We start from the raw sequence: 20,726 nt of genomic DNA, 5'->3' as shown, positions 1-20,726 counted from the left end.
AATAATAATGCATTTTATTTTGTAAAGTGGTTTCTTGCATCAAACAACATGTTCAGTCGCCTCCTTGTCTGAAGGACAAACGGATGAGCAGGATAAAGCCCTGCATGAAGGCTTCATTGAAAACCACACATTGGCTGCTACTGTAGAATGAATGATAGAACAGCTATTTCCATTATTGGATGCATTTTCTGCACTGTTTTTGATGGTAGGCCACTCTGGTAGGCTATGATCTAGATTATGATCAAATAGCCACAGCAGCCTACTACAGCAGCCTACTTAGCCACTGTTAAAACTGTAACAGCCTATGTTCAACTCAAACTGTTTGTCACATGCGCCGAATACAACAAGTGTAGACTTTACCGTGAAATGCTAACTGATAAACCCTTAACCAACAGCGCAGTTGAAGAATAACATAATGTTCACAGTGTGTGTTGGAAGTTGCACAGAATTTTCACAACGTTCAAGTTTGGGCTCAGCAGACCAGAAATATGCTCAGTGCTGAAAAAAAAGAGGGGCCCTAGATATGATTTTACAGGGCCCTAGATATGATTTAACAGGGCCCTATATATGATTTTACAGGGCCCTAGATAAGGTTTAACAGGGCCCTAGATATGATTTTACAGGGCCCTAGATATGATTTTACAGGGTCCTAGATATGATTTTACAGGGCCCTAGATATGATTTTACAGGGCCCTAGATATGATTTTACAGGGCCCTAGATATGATTTAACAGGGCCCTAGATATGGTTTAACAGGGCCCTAGATATGATTTTACAGGGCCCTAGATATGATTTTACAGGGCCCTAGAGAAATCCACTGAGATCACCAATGGCCAGAGGACACGGCCTAACTGAGTTCCATTCCATCCACCCTCCCTTACATTCAGGAAAAGCCTTTCATTCTTCAGCAGACTGATGTCTAAACAGACTGTTGTCAGTGTGTGTGTGTGTTACTTGCAAACACTCTTTGCCATATTAGATTTGCTCTGAGACCCGCAGCGGAAGCAGCCTTTGATTAAAGAAGAGAAAGAAAGATGGAGAGATTGAGGAAGGAATCAGACATATTAAAGGTGGGGACGTACAGAGCGATATGCAATGGTGTAGACCAGAGAGTGAGATAAGAGAGGTGGGCCTCTTTCCTATATGGTGTCTTTAATAAATTAAAAACACTTTGTTTTCATGAGGAGGTTGGGAGTTTGTCAGTGAGTGTATGTGTGTGGTTTTGTGTGGGTGTGCGCCTCTCTCTGTCTGCATGTGTGTCCCTCTGTGTGTGCGCGCCTCTCTCTCTCTCTCTCTCTCTCTCTCTCTCTCTCTCTCTCTGTGCATGTCTTTGTGTGTGTGTGTGTGTGTATGTCTCTCTCTCTCTGTGTATGTCTCTCTCTCTCTCTGTGTGTGTATGTCTCTCTGTGTGTGTGTGTATATATATATGTCTCTCTCTCTCTGTGTGTGTATATATGTCTCTCTCTCTCTGTGTGTGTGTATATATGTCTCTCTCTCTCTGTGTGTGTGTATATGTCTCTCTCTGTGTGTGTGTGTGTACAGGTCTCTCTGTGTGTGTGTGTGTGTGTGTGTGTGTGTGTGTGTGTGTGTGTACATGTCTGTGTGTGTGTGTGTGTGTACATGTCTCTCTCTGTGTGTGTGTGTGTGTACATGTCTCTCTCTCTGTGTGTATCTCTCTCTCTCTCTCTGTGTGTATGTCTCTCTGTGTGATGTCTCTCTCTGTGTGTGTATATATGTCTCTCTCTCTCTCTCTCTCTCTGTGTATGTCTCTCTGTGTGTGTGAGTATATATGTCTCTCTATCTCTGTGTGTATGTCTCTGTGTGTGTGTGTGTGTCTCTCTCTCTCTGTGTGTTTTCTGCTGTCTCCTCAGTGAAGGTGATGGGTTGTTTTGAACACAAAGGCCAAATATTGTTTGCCAAGCACACACACTTATGGTGAGGAGGGGAGTGTGAATACAACGCTAAACAAACACAGGAGAAACCTTGGTGGGAATTCCTGAATGCGCCGTGTGACAGAGCTTGCCAACCAAAATCACACACACACACACACTATACCAAATGATGTGTTAGTTCAATGATGAGGGGTCTGTGTCAACCTGAAGTCCCAAGACAGCACTGTACCCACCTAAGGATCTGTGTTTTTCAGACATCTATTAACTGTGTTTGAAAAATTCGCTTGACACTTAAATCTCAAAAGATTGATCGGTTTCATTTTACTCTTGCGACTCTTTCATACTTTTTTCAGGTAACGTTATGCCAGGTAACGTTATGCCAGGTAACGCTATGCCAGGTAACGTTATGCCAGGTAACGTTATGCCAGGTAACGCTATGCCAGGTAACGCTATGCCAGGTAACGCTATGCCAGGTAACGTTATGCAAGGTAACGTTATGCCAGGTAACGCTATCCCAGGTAACGTTGTTCCAGGTAACGCTATGCCAGGTAACGTTTTGCCAGGTAACGCTATGCCAGGTAACGTTTTGCCAGGTAAAGTTATGCCAGGTAACGTTATTCCTGCAGAACCCTGTCAGACACACCCCGGGAATGGCTGAATTGGGCTCAATGGAATACATTATATTTCCGTTGCATCGATAAGAACGCTAAAGCTGCGTCAGACATTTAACACATCGTCTCGACACCACAAGACAGACTACTTTATTTTGACTGGTGGTAAGTTCTTGTGGAATTTAAAAAGTAGTAGACATTGTCACGCCCTGACCTTAGAGAGCGTTTTTATTTCTCTATTTGGTTAGGTCGGGGTGTGATTTGGGTGGGCATTCTAGTTTTTATATTTCTTTGTTGGCCGGGTATGGTTCGCTGGAGCCTCCAGCAACGGTCGGCGGTCCAGAGCCTCCAGCGACGGTCCAGAGCCTCCAGCGACGGTCCACAGCCTCCAGTGACGGTCCAGAGCCTCCAGCGATAGTCCAGAGCCTCCAGCGACGGTCCAGAGCCTCCAGTGACGGTCGGCGGTCCAGAGCATCCAGTGACGGTTGGCGGTCCAGAGCCTCCAGTGACGGTCGGCGGTTCAGAGCCTCCAGTGACGGTCCAGAACCTCCAGTGACGGTCCAGAGCCTTCAGTGACGGTCCAGAGCCTCCAGTGACGGTCGGCGGTCCAGAGCCTCCAGTGACGGTCGGCGGTTCAGAGCCTCCAGCGACGGTCCAGAGCCTCCAGCGACGGTCCAGAGCCTCCAGCGACGGTCCAGAGCCTCCAGCGACGGTCGGCATTTCAGAGCCTCCAGTGACGGTCGGCGGTCCAGAGCCTCCAGCGACGGTCCAGAGCCTCCAGCGACGGTCCAGAGCCTCCAGCGACGGTCCAGAGCCTCCAGCGACGGTCCAGAGCCTCCAGTGACGGTCCAGAGCCTCCAGCGACGGTCGGCGGTTCAGAGCCTCCAGTGACGGTCGGCGGTCCAGAGCCTCCAGTGACGGTCGGCGGTCCAGAGCCTCCAGTGACGGTCGGCGGTCCAGAGCCTCCAGTGACGGTCCAGAGCCTCCAGTGACGGTCCAGAGCCTCCAGTGACGGTCCAGAGCCTCCAGCGCCGGTCCAGAACCTCCAGCGACGGTCCAGAGCCTCTAGCGACGGTCGGCGGTCCAGAGCCTCCAGTGATGGTCTGCAGCCTAGAGCCTCCAGTGGGGGTTCCCAGCTTAGAGCCTCCTGTGAAGGTTCAGGAGTCCCCGACGACGATCTTACGGTCCGGAGTCCCCGACGACAATCTTACGGTCCGGAGTCCCCGACGTCGATCTTACGGTCCGGAGTCCCCGACGTCGATCTTACGGTCCGGAGTCCCCGACGACAATCTTACGGTCCGGAGTCCCCGACGACAATCTTACGGTCCGGAGTCCCCGACGACAATCTTACGGTCCGGAGTCCCCGACGACAATCTTACGGTCCGGAGTCCCCGACGACAATCTTACGGTCCGGAGTCCCCGACGACAATCTTACGGTCCGGAGTCCCCGACGACAATCTTACGGTCCGGAGTCCCCGATGACAATCTTACGGTCCGGAGTCCCCGACGACAATCTTACGGTCCGGAGTCCCCGACGACAATCTTACGGTCCGGAGTCCCCGACGACAATCTTACGGTCCGGAGTCCCCGACGACAATCTACGGTCCGGAGTCCCAGACGACAATCCACGGTCCGGAACCTCCGGCGAAGATCCACGGTCCGGTTCCACGGAAGCGGAGGGATCAGCGAGCGGAGCGGGGTCTACGTCCCGAACCGGAGCCACCACAGAGGCTAGATGCCCACCCAGACCCTCCCCCATGGAGTCAGGTTTTGCGGCCGGAGTCCGCAACTTTGGGGGGGGGGGGGGGGGTACTGTCACGCCCTGACCTTAAAGAGCCTTTTTATTTCTCTATTTGGTTAGGTCGGGGTGTGATTTGGGTGGGCATTCTAGTTTTTCTATTTATTTGTTGACCGGGTATGGTTCCCAATCAGAGGCAGCTAGCTGTCTATCGTTGTCTCTGATTGGGGATCATACTTTGGCAGCCTTTTTTCCCACCTTAGTGTGTGGGATCTTGTTTTTGTGTAGTGCCTGTGAGCACTCCAGTCGTTACGTCTCGTTTGTTGTTTATTGTTTTGTTGGTGAGTTTCGATGAATTAAAACATGTGGAACCCTATACACGCTGTGCCTTGGACCAATCATATCAACGAGCCTGACAGACATTTAATATAGATGAAATTAAAGCAACTTCCAAAAATGAACACTGGGATACAGTGGTATTATGTCTGATCTTGCAAACAATGTAAAGTATGTAGACAGGTGTGTGTGTGTGTATGTATGTATAGATAGGTGTTATTTACAGCCAAGCCTGTTGATTTTCAATCTGAGAGTATCCTGCTACTGACATACTTGTGGAACTATGCAAAACTACTTGTGCATGACACAAGTCATTTTTCCAACAATTGTTTACAGACAGATTATTTAACTTACAATTCACAGTATCACAATTCCAGTGGGTCAGAAGTTTACATACTATAAGTTGACTGTGCCTTTAAACAGCTTGGAAAATTCCAGAAAATTATGTCATGACTTTAGAAGCTTCTGATAGGCTAATTGACATAGTTTGAGTCAATTGGAGGTGTACCTGTGGATGTATTTCAAGGCCTACCTTCAAACTCAGTGCCTCTTTGCTTGACATTATGGAAAAATCAAAAGAAATCAGCCAAAACTCAGAAAAAAAAATTGTAGACCTCCACAAGTCTAGTTCATCCTTGGGAGCAATTTCCAAATGCCTGAAGGTACCACGTTCATCTGTACAAACAATAGTATGCAAGTATAAACACCATGGGACCACGCAGCCGCCATAATGCTCAGGAAGGAGACGCGTTCTGTCTCCTAGAGATGAACATACTTTGGTGTGAAAAGTGCAAATCAATCCCAGAACAACAGCAAAGGCCCATGTGAAGATGCTGGAGGAAACAGGTACAAAAGTATCTATATCCAAAGTAAAACGAGTGCTATATCGACATAACCTGAAAGGTCGCTCAGCAAGGAAGAAGCCACTGCCCCAAAACTGCCATAAAAAAGCCAGACTACGGTTTGGAACTGCACATGGGGACAAAGATCGTACTTTTTGGAGAAATGTCCTCTAGTCTGATGAAACAAAAATAATACTGTTTGGCCATAATGACCATCATTATGTTGGAAGGAAAAAGGGGGGATGCTTGCAAACCGAAGAACACCATTCCAACCATGAAGCATGGGGGTGGCAGCATCATGTTGTGGTGGTGCTTTGCTGCAGGAGGGACTGGTGCACTTCACAAAATAGATGGCATCATGAGGCTTGAAAATTGTGTGGATATATTGAAGCAACATCTCAAGACATCAGTCAGGAAGTTTAAAGATTGATCGCAAATGGGTCCTCCAAATGGACAATGACCCCAAGCATACTTCCAAAGTTGTGGCAAAATGGCTTAAGGACAACAAAGTCAAGGTATTGGAGTGGCCATCACAAAGCCCTGACTTCAATCCTATAGAAGGTTTGTGGGCAGCACTGAAAAAGCGTGTGCAAGCAAGCAGGCCTACAAACCTGACTCAGTTACACCAGCTTTGTCAGGAGGTTCTGGGCCTATATTCACACAACTTATTGTGGGAAGCTCGTGAAAGGCTACCCAAAATATTTGACCCAAGTTAAACAATTTAAAGGTAATGCTACTAAATACAAATTGAGTGTATGTAAACTTCTGACCCACTGGGAATGTGATGAAATAATTCTCTCTACTATTATCCTAATATAACACATTCTTAAAATAAAGTGGTGATCCTATCTGACCTAAGACAGGGAATTTTTACTAGGATTAAATGTCAGGAATTGTGAAAAATGTAGTTTAAATGTATTTGGCTAAGGTGTATGTGAACTTCCAACTTCAACTGTATGTATATGTACGTACGTGTACACACACACATATATACACACACATATATATTATTATTATTATTATTATTATTTTATTTTTTATCAAACAGTTTGGAGGATCTTCATTGTCCAACTGTTGCATTTGTTACAATTGTTTTCATCACCTTTTAACAATTTTGATGAATGTTGCTAATGTGTCCACACACACACCTGTAAGAAGTAAAGGGAGGTTGGAGTATTGAAAGGATCCAAACACTGGAGATCAGATCAACAATCTGCATACAGACCCAAATTACCCAATCCATTAGGATGGGCCTCTCCCGCTGAGACTCTTAGTTGATACGGCATACGGAGCGTACACACACACACACACACACACACACACACAGGAGGAGTGCGAGACGAACAGGGCCTAGAGCATGGCACAGAGGTGTAAGTGTTACTGTGGTATTTTCCTCTTTCTCTGCCCAGAAAGAGGCTGATAGCAGGCAGCTGTGTGTGAATTAGAGAGACAGACTGTTATAATGTAGGCATTCTGCTGTGGATGTGGCTGTAGTCTCCAGGCTAAACTAAATGACACCTGTGGGTTGTTAGTGTTGCTGTGGTTCTACAACACTGAGGACAATGTTACTGTGGTTCTACAACACTGAGGACAATGTTACTGTGGTTCTACAACACTGAGAACAATGTTACTGTTGTTCTACAACACTGAGAACAATGTTACTGTGGTTGTAGAACACTGAGGACAATGTTACTGTGGTTCTACTACACTGAGAACAATGTTACTGTGGTTCTACAACACTGGGGACAATGTTACTGTGGTTCTACAACACTGAGAACAATGTTACTGTTGTTCTACAACACTGAGAACAATGTTACTGTAGTTGTAGAACACTGAGGACAATGTTACTGTGGTTCTACAACACTGAGGACAATGTTACTGTTGTTCTACAACACTGAGGACAATGTTACTGTGTTACTGTGGTTCTACAACACTGAGGACAATGTTACTGTGGTTCTACAACACTGAGGACAATGTTACTGTGGTTCTACAACACTGAGTACAATGTTACTGTGGTTGTAGAACACTGAGTACAATGTTACTGTGGTTGTAGAACACTGAGTACAATGTTACTGTGGTTCTACAACACTGAGAACAATGTTACTGTGGTTGTAGAACACTGAGTACAATGTTACTGTGGTTTTACAACACTGAGAACAATGTTACTGTTGTTCTACAACACTGAGGACAATGTTACTGTGGTTCTACAACACTGAGGACAATGTTACTGTGGTTTTACAACACTGAGGACAATGTTACTGTGTTACTGTGGTTTTACAACACTGAGGACAATGTTACTGTGGTTCTACAACACTGAGGACGACCAGGTCAACAAGGTTGCTATGACCACAGGTGAGAAAAGAACAGAACACTGAGGACAATGTTACTGTGTTACTGTGGTTTTACAACACTGAGGACAATGTTACTGTGTTACTGTGGTTTTACAACACTGAGAACAATGTTACTGTGGTTTTACAACACTGAGGACAATGTTACTGTGGTTTTACAACACTGAGGACGACCAGGTCAACAAGGTTGCTATGACCACAGGTGAGAAAAGAACAGAACACTGAGGACAATGTTACTGCGTTACTGTGGTTTTACAACATTGAGAACAATGTTACTGTGGTTTTACAACACTGAGGACAATGTTACTGTGGTTTTACAACACTGAGGACAATGTTACTGTGGTTTTACAACACTGAGGACAATGTTACTGTGGTTCTACAACACTGAGGACGACCAGGTCAACAAGGTTGCTATGACCACAGGTGAGAAAAGAACAGAACACTGAGGACAATGTTACTGCGTTACTGTGGTTTTACAACACTGAGGACAATGTTACTGTGGTTTTACAACACTGAGGACAATGTTACTGTGTTACTGCGTTACTGTGGTTTTACAACATTGAGAACAATGTTACTGTGGTTTTACAACACTGAGGACAATGTTACTGTGGTTTTACAACACTGAGGACAATGTTACTGCGTTACTGTGGTTTTACAACACTGAGGACAATGTTACTGTGGTTCTACAACACTGAGGACAATGTTACTGCGTTACTGTGGTTTTACAACATTGAGAACAATGTTACTGTGTTACTGTGGTTCTAGAACACTGAGGACAATGTTACTGTGGTTCTACAACACTGAGGACAATGTTACTGCGTTACTGTGGTTTTACAACACTGAGGACAATGTTACTGTGTTACTGTGGTTCTAGAACACTGAGGACAATGTTACTGTGGTTCTACAACCTTGTTCTACAAAACTCAACTGGTACTCTCTCTTCTCCTCCTGCTGCCTGTGCCCTATATCTTAAATGGGGTCTCTCGCCCTTTCGGTTTGTCTTTCCCCCTATTCTTTCCATAGCCCCATGCAGCTGTCACTTTCATTCCCTCTCATCTGCCTTCGTTCCTCTGCTCTCGATCACCTCCACTCTCGATCACCTCCGCTCTCCCCTCTGTCTCTCTCTCAGACAAAGTAACAATAGTGTGTCTAGGTCATTTGAACAGGTCAACACAAAAAGCTGACTTCCCATGAGTAGCCAGGTCATTTGTCACCACGGATTAAGACATACACACCACTAGATGAAACAACATCTAGGCTTCTCCTGACAGGCCACTTATGACATGGACTGTCTAATCAAGATTACATTAAACTTCTATAGTTCTATATTCACCTTTAATTGTTTTATAATTCAATTGAGTATTGTTAATGTGGATATTTTAGAATACATTGTAGAAGTCTGATGTGTCTAGGCCTAATTAACCAACATTGTTCATTAGGACCTCTTTCAATGCCATCTGTAAACAAACAACTGCAACTATAAATCCACTGTGATCAGAACTCAAATCATTACTGAGAGTAATTATATTACCACCCCATTATAGGCTACAGACAGTTTGTCCAAAACACCAGTTGCTTTGTTGTTGAAACACTTGTTACTGTACATTCACACAAAATTGACTTACACAAATCAAAAACTGAGACTCACCATCTCGCCTCACGTTTGACGACCGCATCACCTTGGCGGACACTACTTGGGCTTGTGTGCCCCCGGTAAAGCCCACCAGCAGGGCGAGCAACAGCGCAAGTACCACGCGCCCAGAGATGTTCATTCTGTCCGTGGCGTTTGAATTCCCAAACGTGGAAGGACAATTTACTGTTCTGAAAAGAGACCAATTACCTACTCGTGTTTTCTCTAGAGACTCAAGTAAAAGTTTGCTTAAAACTTTCGTGCTGTTCGCATCATTTCTCCCGATTTGCTTTTCACTGTGAAGTTGGACTGGAGCAAACTGCCTGTCTCAAACTCACCATGCATGAGCTCTGCGGCTACAGAACACCGAGCAGGTTCATATACCTCAGACATATACTCCCGTCCACGGTCAAACACAAGCACGGGCGCCGATTTCTTATCGCGAGTTAATCCTCACGGGTAATTCCACGAGAAATAGTCCACATTCCTTTAGCTTCTCTGATATCAGAGCGAGCTGGAAATGCGTTCCAACAACTGAACTTCGAGGCTAAGATTGTGTGTCTCTCGCCGTAGCTCTCTACACACACACTTGTGTGTGAATCTTCAGAGGGGCAGACTTCAGTAGAGGAGGGTTGTCCCTCTTCCGTGATCCGGGACGAGGAAATAGACCAGAAGGAACATTTTAGCGGAAAAAAAGAACGTGGGAGATCACAGTCAGACACACATACACACACACAGAGAGAGTGAGAAGGAGCCAGGAAGGGAATTTTCAGCGAGAAAGAAACTTGACTGGAGACGAAATGAACAGGAGGAGAAGAGTCACTGACAGCATTGCACACTGACACTAATAAAGTATGCCCTCTGGGCAAAACTTGTCCCGGGAAGAACTCTGACATGAATTCACTTGTTGAAGCGCCTGTCGAATAAGTGGAAACCATGTCTGACAATGTTCTTCATTTCATAATTTCACTGAGCAAATGCAAGCACGTCTAAAAGAGTTCCAGGCTATTATACAGCATTATTACATCTAAACTTTTCACTCATTTACCTGTGATAGCATGAAATTCATATAATATTATTTTGCAAAGTGTAGCCTATTCAGGCTACTGAAGGCTGTGCTGACATCTGCAGATATTTCCGTAATGCCTATATTATATTGAGGCCTTGTTATTTTCTTGTTTTGTAGATACTACAGGAGACTTTGTATTGTGACAAGACAACAGTCTCTCCCTCAATGTCAGCAAAACAAAGGAGATGATTGTTGACTTCAGGAAGCAGAGGACAGAACATGCCCCGATCCACATCAATGAGACTGCAATGGAGAGAGTCAGCAGTTTTAAGTTCCTCTACATCCACTTTATTTTATTTATTTATTTATCCTTTATTTAACCAGGTAGGCTAGTTGAGAACAAGTTCTCATTTACAACTGCGGCCTGGCCAAGATAAAGCAAAGCAGTCCGACACAATCAACAACACAGTTACACATGGAATAAAACAAACGTACAGTCAATAACACAATAGAAAAAAATCTATATACAGTGTGAGCTAATGAGGTAAGATAACGGAGGTAAGGCAATACATAGGCCATAGTGGCAAAGTAATTACAATTTAGCAATTAAACACTGGAGTGATAGATGTGCAGAAGAGGAATGTGCAAGTAGAGATACTGGGGTGAAAAGGAGAAGAAAATAAATAACAGTATGGAGATGAGGTAGTTGGATGGGCTATTTACAGATGGGCTATGTACAGGTGCAGTGATCTGTGAGCTGCTCTGACAGCTGGTGCTTAAAGTTCATCAGGGAGATATGAGTCTCCAGCTTCAGTGATTTTTGCAATTCGTTCCAGTCATTGGCAGCAGAGAACTGGAAGGAAAGGCGGCCAAAGGAGGAATTGGCTTTGGGGGTGACCAGTGAAATATACCTGCTGGAGCGCGTGCTACGGGTGGGTGCTGCTATGGTGACCAGTGAGCTGAGATAAGGCTGGGGCTTTACCTAGCAAAGACTTATAGATGACCTGGAGCCAGTGGGTTTGGCAACGAATATGAAGCGAGGGCCAACCAACGAGAGCATACAGGTCGCAGTGGTGGGTAGTATATGGGGCTTTAGTGACAATACGGATGGCACTGTGATAGACTGCATCCAATTTGCTGAGTAGAGTGTTAGAGGCTATTTTGTAAATTACATCGTAGAAGTCGAGGATCGGTAGGATGGTCAGTTTTACGAGGGCATGTTTGGCAGCATGAGTGAAGAATGCTTTGTTGCAAAATAGGAAGGCAATTCTAGATTTAATTTTGGATTGAAGATGCTTAATGTGAGTCTGGAAGGAGAGTTTACAGTCTAACCAGACACTTAGGTATTTGTAGTTGTCCACATATTCTAAGTCAGAACCATCCAGAGTAGTGATGCTTGACAGGAAGGTGGGTGTGGGCAGCAATCGGTTGAAGAGCATGCATTTAGTTTTACTTGCATTTAAGAGCAGTTGGAGGCCACGGAAGGAGAGTTGTATGGCATTGAAGCTCGTCTGGAGGTTAGTTAACACAGTGTCCAAAGAAGAGTCAGAAGTATACAGATGTAAGCTGAAGACTTGACATGGACCAACAAGAGGGTGCAACAGCGTCTCTACTTCCTAAGGCGATTGAAGAAATTCGGCACGCCGCCCCAAGGCCCTCCAGCAGGTGTTTGAAGACGGCCCAGTACATCACTGGGACCGTGTTCCCACCCACCCAGGACACATCATCTAAATGGTGCCTGAGGCAGGCCTCCAGCATCATCAAGGACCTCACACAGCCCAGCCCTTACTGTTGGGCAGACGGTATTGGAGCATGAAGTCTGACACCAACAGGCTCATAAACAGTTTCTGTATACAAAGCATCAGACTGCTGAACACTTGAACTGGACTGACCACCTGCTCTGATTCTCCACACCTTAGCACACATGCACTCACTCACACACACACACACACACGCACACACACACACACACACACACACACACACACACGCACACGCACACGCACACGCACACACACACACACACACCACAATTGCTGCTACCAGACTCTTATTATAATTCCACAATTTAAACACTTGCCCCCTTCCCCAATACATGTGTAAATATTGGACTATAAATTGTGCATTCCTGTATTATTCTCTCTGCTTACTTTATGTATATATTCTTAAAAATTACAGTAAAATTACAGTAAACATTTCACTCACAAAAGTTCCAGAAAATGGCATATTATTCTTGTGGCAACAGGTCACAAATCTTGCCGCTTGTATTTCACCCTGGTATTTCACACTGGTATTTCACCCTGGTATTTCACCCTGGTATTTCACACTGGTATTTCACCCTGGTATTTCACACTGGAACTTCACACTGGTACTTCACACTGGTACTTCACCCTAGTGTTTCACCCTGGTATTTCACCCTGGTATTTCACCCTGGTATTTCACCCTGGTATTTCACACTGGAACTTCACACTGGTATTTCACACTGGTACTTCACCCTAGTGTTTCACACTGGTATTTCACCCTGGTATTTCACCCTGGTATTTCACCCTGGTATTTCACACTGGAACTTCACACTGGTACTTCACACTGGTACTTCACCCTAGTGTTTCACACTGGTACTTCACCCTAGTGTTTCACACTGGTATTTCACCGTAGTATTTCACCGTAGTATTTCACCCTAGTGTTTCACCCTGGTATTTCACTTAATACATATGGGAGTTTATAGTGTCTAAAGCAACATTGGATTTGTTTTTTAATTCTTTGTGGATCTGTGTAATCTGTGGGAAATATGTGTCTCTAATGTGGTCATACATTTGGCAGGAGGTTAGGAAGTGCAGCTCAGTTTCCACCTCATTTTGTGGGCAGTGAGCACATAGCCTACGGCAGCCTTTCTTTCTCTCTTACTCTCTCTTTCTGTCTCTCTCCATCTCTCTCTCTCCCTGTCTCTCTCTCTCTCTCTCTCTCTCTCTCTCTCTCTCTCTCTCTCTCTCTCTCTCTCTCTGTGTGTCTCTCAATTCAATTCATTTCGATTCAAGGAGCGTTATTGGCATGGGAAACGTGTTAACATTGCCAAAGCAAGTGAGGTAGATAATATACAAAGTGAAATAAACTATAAAAATTAACAGTAAACATTACACATACAGAAGTTTCAAAACAATAAATATGTTATGTATATTTACAGTGTTGTAACAATGTACAAATGGTTAAAGTACACAAGGGAAAAGAAATACAGTAGATATGGGAGTTTATCAAAATTGCTTTCAAATTCTGTGTGGATCTGTGTAATCTGAGGGAAATATGTGTCTCTAATGTGGTCATACATTGGGCAGGAGGTTAGGAAGTGCAGCTCAGTTTCCACCTCATTTTGTGGGCAGTGTGCATATAGCCTGTCTTCTCTTGAGAGCCATGTCTGCCTATGGCGGCCTTTCTCAATAGCAAGGCTACGCTCACGGAGTCTGTACATAGTCAAAGCTTTCCTTTAAGTTTTGGTCAGTCACAGTGGTCAGGTATTCTGCCACTGTGTACTCTCTGTTTAGGGCAAAATTGCATTCTTGTTTGCTCTGTTTTTTTGTAAATTCTTTCCAATGTGTCAAGTAATTATCTTTTTGTTTTTGGGTCAAATTGTGTTGCTGTCCTGGGGCTCTGTGGGGTGTGTTTGTGTTTGTGAACCGAGGCCCAGGACCAGCTTGCTTAGGGGACTCTTCTCCAGGTTCATCTCTCTGTAGGTTATGTTATTTAGGTTTGGGAATAGCTTCCTTTTAGGTGGTTGTGGAATTTAACGTCTCTTTTCTGGATTTGGATAATTAGTGGGTATCGGCCTAATTCTGCTCTGCATGCATTATTTGGTGTTCTACCTTGTACACAGAGGATATCTTTTGCAGAATTCTGCATACAGAGTCTCAATTTGGTGTTTTTCCCATTTTGTGACATCTTGGTTGGTGAGCGGACCCCAGACCTCACAACCATAAAGGGCAATGGGTTCTATGACTGATTCAAGTATTTTTAGCCAGATCCTAATTGGTATGTTGAATTTTATGTTCCTTTTCCTTCTCTCTCTCTCCCCCTTCTCTCTCTCTCACTCTCTTCTCTCACTCTTTCTTTCTTTCTTTCTTTCTTTCTTTCTTTCTCTCTCTCTCTCTCTCTCTCTCTCTCTCTCTCTCTCTCTCTCTCTCTCTCTCTCTCTCTCTCTCTCTCTCCCCCCAGGTTTGTTCTTACAGTGCCAACACCATTCACAGATACTTTATCTTCATGGGGTGAACTTGCCACAATGCTGAGAAAGCATTAACTATTTCATTTCCCAACATTCCCATAAGTAATATAGTATCTTTAAAAACAAACACTCAGATATTATCTAAAAGTATAAATCTATAAACACACACACACACACACACACACACACACACACACACACACACACGCACACACACACACACACACACACACACACACACACACACACACACACACACACACACACACACACACACACATCATAAACATTAAGGTACAAACTATACAATGATTAATAAAACTAGATAAACACACACCAGAGTGTACATATCTGCATGTGAGCTTGTGGATGTGTTTTGTCCTTTGTAGCCCAGTTGGTAGAGCATGGCGCTTGTAACACCAGGGTAGTGGGTTTGATTCCTGGGACAATCCATACATAACATGTATGCATGCATGGATAAAAGCATCTGCTAAATGACATATATTATTCTAATTATTATTTTGTGTGTGAATGTGTCAGTGAGATATGTGGAGATACTCCCAGAGTCATGTTGAGGTGAGATCTGAGGAGTGTGGTATTACCGTTTTTTTCCAACTGCTTACACACAAAATCTTTTCATGTCACACGATTTTTGAAACCTCTCACTCAAAGTGCAAAACTACACACCAAATATCCAAAACCATAAGCTATTTCTCAGCCTTTGACTCAGTTGTCAATTGCATAAAACACTTTTTTCAAAACACTACACACAATTCTCTACCTAAAACACAAAAATCTAACAGGAAGTGACTTGCTTTCCTTTTCCAAACACAGCCAATCAAAATGCTACACTTATTCACCAGGTCACACACACACTCCTCACATGTGCAAACACTAATAGCTTAACTGATCACTAACCAATCACTGCTTTACTGTAGTATAGGCCTATAAATAGGTCAAAGGTCAGATGACCTGTTTTGAACAATGGATGCCAACAATGGACAGAGAGCAAGAGGAGTAGGAGGGAGAGGAAGAGGAAGAAGAGGGCAAAGAAGAGAAGGAAGGAGAGCCATCTGATGAGATTAGGGCAACACTTGTTGATCATGTGATCAACCACGGTTTGACCATGAGAGAGGCTGGACTGAGAGTCCAGCCCAACTTGAGTCGATTTACAGTGGCGTCCATAATTCGAACCTTCAGAAATGAGAACAGGTATGCAACTATCGAATGACTATTTTAGCATTACAGTAATGTACTGTAAAATACGTATGACTGCATAGTATTGCATAAACATTTGTAACTCTAAGCCATCCATTTACTGCACTGCATTGAATGAATGAGGTTGGTTATCATGCTGTGCTACATTGTTTTGTACATTGTTTACAGTTCCTATGCTGAACACATACTGTGTTTGAATTCTGTACAGAGTGGAAAGGCAAAGACATCATGGAGGACGAGGACGCTTGTTTACAGATGTACAAGAGACTGCAATTATAAATATGGTTTTGGCCAACAATGCAATTAGGATTCGAGAGATAAGAGAGCATATCTTGAAGAATGACACCATATTTACAGTTTTTTCCAACTGCTTACACACATTTTCAAAACTGTCTCCTTTTTTCAAAACTCTACACACAATTCCCCAAACTGCACACACAAAATGCAAAATGCCTTCAAAATGTAACACTGCATTCAAAATGTAACACTGCATTCAAAATGTAACACTGCATTCAAAATGCCTTCAAAATGTAACACTGCATTCAAAATGTAACACTGCATTCAAAATGTAACACTGCATTCGAAATGTAACACTGCATTCAAAATGTAACACTGCATTCAAAATGTAACACCGCATTCAAAATGTAACACCGCATTCAAAATGTAACACTGCATTCAAAATGTAACACTGCATTAAAAATGTAACACTGCATTCAAAATGCCTTCAAAATGTAACACTGCATTCAAAATGTAACACTGCATTCAAAATGTAACACTGCATTCAAAATGTAACACTGCATTCAAAATGTAACACTGCATTCAAAATGTAACACTGCATTCAAAATGTAACACTGCATTCAAAATGTAACACTGCATTCAAAATGTAACACTGCATTCAAAATGTAACACCGCATTCAAAATGTAACACTGCATTCAAAATGTAACACTGCATTCAAAATGCCTTCAAAATGTAACACTGCATTCAAAATGTAACACTGCATTCAAAATGTAACACTGCATTCAAAATGTAACACTGCATTCAAAATGCCTTCAAAATGTAACACTGCATTCAAAATGTAACACTGCATTCAAAATGCCTTCAAAATGTAACACTGCATTCAAAATGTAACACTACATTCAAAATGTAACACTGCATTCAAAATGCCTTCAAAATGTAACACTGCATTCAAAATGTAACACTGCATTCAAAATGTAACACTGCATTCAAAATGCCTTCAAAATGTAACACTGCATTCAAAATGTAACACTGCATTCAAAATGTAACACTGCATTCAAAATGTAACACTGCATTCAAAATGCCTTCAAAATGTAACACTGCATTCAAAATGTAACACTGCATTCAAAATGTAACACTGCATTCAAAATGTAACACTGCATTCAAAATGTAACACTGCATTCAAAATTCCTTCAAAATGTAACACTGCATTCAAAATGTAACACTGCATTCAAAATGTAACACTGCATTCAAAATGTAACACTGCATTCAAAATGCCTTCAAAATGTAACACTGCATTCAAAATGTAACACTGCATTCAAAATGTAACACTGCATTCAAAATGTAACACTGCATTCAAAATGTAACACTGCATTCAAAATGTAACACCGCATTCAAAATGTAACACTGCATTCAAAATGCCATAAACACATGTCAGAATGAAGCATTTGCATCAAATGGCAAACACTGCTTTCATAATAGTACATTTTTGGAAATACCATAAAAACACTGTTGGGGGGGCAGTCCAGGAATTGGTGGTGGGGGGGGGCAGTCACCAGTGCTAAGCTACGCTTCATCTCTTCTCCGGCCTGGGTCTGACCACAATACTTCGTCCACATCACAAGATACGTTTTCTCTTGCCAAACATCGAGGGAAGTATCTCCTAGCATGGCGTATCCAACCTTGGACAGAGGCAGCCTCTATGTCTCCACATGCGTCCTCCATTGCCTGGAGAAGCGGCATGCGGGTATAGGGTTTGCGATCATACACATTCCAGCGCCAGGCTGAGAAGAATTCCTCTTTGGGATTTAGAAAAGGTGAATATGGGGGTAGGTACAAAACTACAAATTGTGGATGGGTGGCAAACCAGTTTTGGACCAGAACAACCTGGTGAAAACTAACATTGTCCCATAAAACCACAAATCTAGCAGGCTCCTGATCTGGATCAGGGACAAGCATTGTGTAAATTGCATCCAGAAAAGTGAGCATATGGCCGGTGTGGTACGGACCCAGTGTGGCATTGTGATGGAGGACCCCGTTTTGAGTGATGGCAGCACACATAGTTATATTACCCCCACGCTGTCCAGGGACATTGGTAATTGCCCTCTGTCCTATTACATTTCTTCCGCGGCGCCTGGTTTTGGTGAGGTTGGTTGAAGCCAACCTCATCCACATAAATAAATTCATGGCAAATTACATGGGCATCCAGCTCCAATACTCTCTGTAACAGACAAAAGGATATACAGATGAGTAAATATGGTCTGAAGTACTGGAAGTGGTGTTGCATACATACCTCTACAAAGTCATGTCGCATATTCTTGACTCTGTCAGAGTTTCTCTCAAATGGCACCTTGTAAAGTTGTTTCATCGTCACTCGGTGCCGTTGGAGGATGCGTTGTATGGTCGACAGGCTGACAGCATTGATGTTGTTAAATATGGTGTCATTCTTCAAGATATGCTCTCTTATCTCTCGAATCCTAATTGCATTGTTGGCCAAAACCATATTTATAATTGCAGTCTCTTGTACATCTGTAAACAAGCGTCCTCGTCCTCCATGATGTCTTTGCCTTTCCACTCTGTACAGAATTCAAACACAGTATGTGTTCAGCATAGGAACTGTAAACAATGTACAAAACAATGTAGCACAGCATGATAACCAACCTCATTCATTCAATGCAGTGCAGTAAATGGATGGCTTAGAGTTACAAATGTTTATGCAATACTATGCAGTCATACGTATTTTACAGTACATTACTGTAATGCTAAAATAGTCATTCGATAGTTGCATACCTGTTCTCATTTCTGAAGGTTCGAATTATGGACGCCACTGTAAATCGACTCAAGTTGGTCTGGACTCTCAGTCCAGCCTCTCTCATGGTCAAACCGTGGTTGATCACATGATCAACAAGTGTTGCCCTAATCTCATTAGAGATGGCTTGCCTTCCTTCTCTTCTTTGCCCTCTTCTTCCTCTTCCTCTCCCTCCTACTCCTCTTGCTCTCTGTCCCTTGTTGGCATCCATTGTTCAAAACAGGTAATCTGACCTTTGACCTATTTATAGGCCTATACTACAGTAAAGCAGTGATTGGTTATTGATCAGTTAAGCCATTAGTGTTTGCACATGTGAGGAGTGTGTGTGACCTGGTGAATAAGTGTAGCATTTTGATTGGTTGTGTTTGGAAAAGGAAAGCAAGTCACTTCCTGTTAGATTTTTGTGTTTTAGGTAGAGAATTGTGTGTAGTGTTTTGAAAAAAGTGTTTTATGCAATTGACAACTGAGTCAAAGGCTGAGAAATAGCTTATGGTTTTGGATATTTGGTGTGTAGTTTTGCACTTTGAGTGAGAGGTTTCAAAAATCGTGTGACATGAAAAGATTTTGTGTGTAAGCAGTTGGAAAAAACTGGAACAACATCAATGCTGTAAGCCTGTCGACCATACAACGCATCCTCCAACGGCACCGAGTGACGATGAAACAACTTTACAAGGTGCCATTTGAGAGAAACTCTGACAGAGTCAAGAATATGCGACATGACTTTGTAGAGGTATGTATGGTATGTATGGGTTCTCCCATCCCCACAGAGGAACTCTGGAGCTCTGTCAGAGTGACCATCGGGTTCTTGGTCACCTCCCTGACCAAGGCCCTTCTCCCCTAATTGCTCAGTTTGGCCGGGCAGCCTGTCCCACCTCATGGTTTTACACAAAACCGAAGCCAAAGGGAAATTGTTAGAGCTCTGAAGTTCGCAGGCAATATTATTCAATTCAAACTGTTGGCTAGATATTTCAACACTGTATGACAAAGTGTGAGTGTCTGACTGGAAATGTTTATAAGGCTGCTTTGAGCCACAGCTCGTTCTAGCTACATTAATAATCTAATCGTGTCATTGTTTTAGTGTGGTATGGAGAATCCTCACGACCACGTGAAGAATGTTGCATTGTGTGACCTCCCGTCTGTGCCACATGGTTTAGTGTGAGCATCACTACGTTGCCAAGACAACTAACTACAGGAAAGACTGTTTTATAATGTGAGAGGCTCAGAGATGTTAGCATTTTGAAAGTCGTGTAGTGTTCGCCTGGTATTGGGGTGAATTAAAGTATTCTCAGACACGGAGAGGGGATTTTGGGGGTTCCTCACATCTCTTATGGAGCTCCGAGTATAGTACTGTAGAGTAGGGGTGTGTGTGTGTCTGTCTGTCTGTGTAAATACATGTGTGTGCATGTGAGTCTTTGTGGATTGTCTAGCAACACAGACGGGCATTGTGGCTTTCAGACAACCATTCTCCACGGAGAGCTGTGAGACCGTGGGTCAGAGGTCAAAGAGCACAGATCCTTTCTGTCTTTCTTCTCTTCTCCCTTATCGTCCCCTTTCCCATCCCCTCATCCCCCCACCCCCCCATCCCCTCATCCCCCCACCATCCCCTCATCCCCTCATCCCGTCACCTCCTATCCCCTCATCCCGTCACCTCCTCATCCCCTCATCCCCTCATCCCCCCACCTCCCCATCCCCTCATCCCCTCATCCCGTCACCTCCCATCCCCTCATCCCCTATTCCCGTCACCCCATCCCCTCATCCTCTCATCCCCTCATCCCTGGGCTTACTGTCAGATGAAAGAAGATTAGCTGTGGTGGTAGGGGAGGGCTTGAGGCAAAAGAGAGACGTGACC

The 20,726-nt window shown here is 43.6% G+C and overlaps 1 protein-coding gene across 1 annotated transcript in view; it reads right to left on the bottom strand.

The window, feature by feature from the left end:
• LOC139382557 (platelet-derived growth factor D-like) overlaps positions 1–10,003 on the bottom strand; it is an 82,920-nt gene extending 72,917 nt beyond the window's left edge. Inside the window, exon 1 of the mRNA XM_071126665.1 lies at positions 9,415–10,003. Coding sequence (XP_070982766.1) covers positions 9,415–9,538 — 124 coding nt within the window. The 5' untranslated portion in view covers positions 9,539–10,003. The remainder of the gene's footprint in view (positions 1–9,414) is intronic.
• Positions 10,004–20,726: the final 10,723 nt, after the last annotated feature.

The sequence above is a fragment of the Oncorhynchus clarkii genome, chromosome 24 (assembly GCF_045791955.1).
Source record: "Oncorhynchus clarkii lewisi isolate Uvic-CL-2024 chromosome 24, UVic_Ocla_1.0, whole genome shotgun sequence".
Taxonomy (NCBI): domain Eukaryota; kingdom Metazoa; phylum Chordata; class Actinopteri; order Salmoniformes; family Salmonidae; genus Oncorhynchus; species Oncorhynchus clarkii.
Note: the sequence above shows the minus strand (reverse complement) of the source record. Positions and strands in the feature narration are given on the sequence as shown.